Here is a 1850-nt window from a genome sequence, read left to right as displayed (position 1 = left end):
CGAAATCGGCGGTCGGCAGCATCTCGCTGAAATCGGCGCCTGAGAGGCTGTCGGTGTTCCAGCGCAAGATCGTGCTCGCCGCCGGTCAAATTGTGCCCGCGCTCGGGTCCCGTGAGGACGGCTCGACCGCCCGGGCGCCGCGCGGCGACCGCAGTCCGCCGCGCCGACTCGCTGGAGGCAGCCCGAGACGACGAACGAGTCCCGCACGGGGCGTGTGGTCCGTCCGCGCGCGCGTCACCGAATTGGACGCTTTTAAGCATTGGACAGCACCTTTCGGTCCAGAACCTAGCTCCAATTTAATGGATCGCCACTACCTCGACGTTCTTCTGCAAAAACACCGGCCACGGAACGAGCGCGGAACGCGCGCGAAACCGCGAGCGAGCCGCAAATCGAGGGTGTCCCAGGACTCCTGGCGAGTTCACGTCGAGGCTCCCGCTCTTCTTCGTCCCGCGCTTCGCGACGTCGACGACGTCCGACCGCGCGCAGTAGCCCTGGACGGCGCTGTAGCTCAAGGGCGCGCGCTCCGGCACGGCCTTGCCCCGGGCGACGTTCACGAGCACCGTCGCCTGGCCCAGGCTCACGCCCTGCTGCACCGCGTTGCAGACGATGGTCGCCTCCATGGAGTCCTCGACGATGAGGGGCGCCGCGCCCGCGAGCAGGTCGCAGGCGCGCGGGTCGTAGAGGACGCCCTGCGAGTCGGCGTCGCGCAGCTGCCGGAACACCTCCTTCACGCAGCGCGTCGACTCGGGCGACATGTTCATCTGCTTCCTGACCCACACCGCCCAGCCGCGGGGGCCGTCCCAGGTCTCCTCGTCCGGCGCGCCGATCATGCGGTAGAAGTACGCGATCGCCTCGCGGCGGCGCGCGGCCTCCCCGTCGCCCAGCTCGTTAAAGTTCGGCCGCGGCGGCAGCTCCAGGCTGACGCGGGGCGCCGAGGCGGGGTGCGACGCCGCGGAGGCCTTCGCCGCGCGCTTTGAGCGGTTCAAAGCGTCGCGGACGTCGCCCTCGTCGCGCGCGAGAGAACCGTCCAAATAGCAGCCGTCGCCGTTCAGCGTCGGTTCCGCGTAGCGCAATTCGTGTGCCGATGGACCCAGGTCGCCTCGGGAGCGTCGCTTCCGCTGTGTGACGACGGGCGCGCTCATCGCAAGCTTACAAGAGGCGACGGCACCACCGGTCTTTTTTGTAATCAGGATGATCCGGGCATGTCAACACACGTGTTGATGAGGTAAAATCCACCCTGTATGCAGTGTTAAACGCCGCTTCAATTTGGGCTTCAACCTCAAACCTTGCACTTCAACAGGGACCTCAACACAGCCGCTTGCCCTTCAAAGCAACACCGCTGCTCACGCCTCGCGGGGGACTCCAGAACCCTTCCGCGCAATCTTTATTCGCTAAGGACGCGTTAGTCTATCGTCTAGGGCGGCTTAGACGATGGTGGGCGTTTAGCGTGGAATCGCTGCCCGAGGACCTCCGGTGGGCTTCGTGACCCACCCGCTGTGCTAGCTCGGCCCGCCCGGGGCGTTCGGGGCCCCGCGGGCTGCGGAAGGGCGCCCCGTGCCGGGCGTGACGCCATGCCACAAGGCGCTTCTCGCGCGGCCGCTGCTTGCGATGATGTCGGGCCGGATGAGCTGCGCGCGATGGAGGGTGAGTTGCACAGGTTCTTGCACAAGCTTACCGACGGTAACGCGGCGCATGCGGTGAACATAATGACCACCGCGTTGCGTTACATTCCTCAAAGTAATTTCGAGGTGCGGCCGACTCCATTCGGTTCTTACGGTGGCTCCCTTGACTTTGTTGGTGCTCCCTATGGTCTGGAGCCTGGTGCACTTCGTGCTGCTTCTGATGAGATT

General features: G+C 65.7%; 1 protein-coding gene across 1 annotated transcript in view; it reads right to left on the bottom strand.

Annotated features, from left to right (window-relative positions):
* AURANDRAFT_68985 (hypothetical protein) overlaps positions 1–830 on the bottom strand; it is a gene marked incomplete at both ends in the record, with an annotated part of 3788 nt that extends 2958 nt beyond the window's left edge. The window contains one exon of the mRNA XM_009044727.1: positions 423–830. Coding sequence (XP_009042975.1) covers positions 423–830 — 408 coding nt within the window. The remainder of the gene's footprint in view (positions 1–422) is intronic.
* Positions 831–1850: the final 1020 nt, after the last annotated feature.

This window comes from Aureococcus anophagefferens (assembly GCF_000186865.1).
Source record: "Aureococcus anophagefferens unplaced genomic scaffold AURANscaffold_745, whole genome shotgun sequence".
Classification (NCBI taxonomy): Eukaryota; class Pelagophyceae; order Pelagomonadales; family Pelagomonadaceae; genus Aureococcus; species Aureococcus anophagefferens.
The sequence above is the reverse complement of the archived record's forward strand: the minus strand, read 5'-3'. Positions and strand labels throughout refer to the sequence as shown.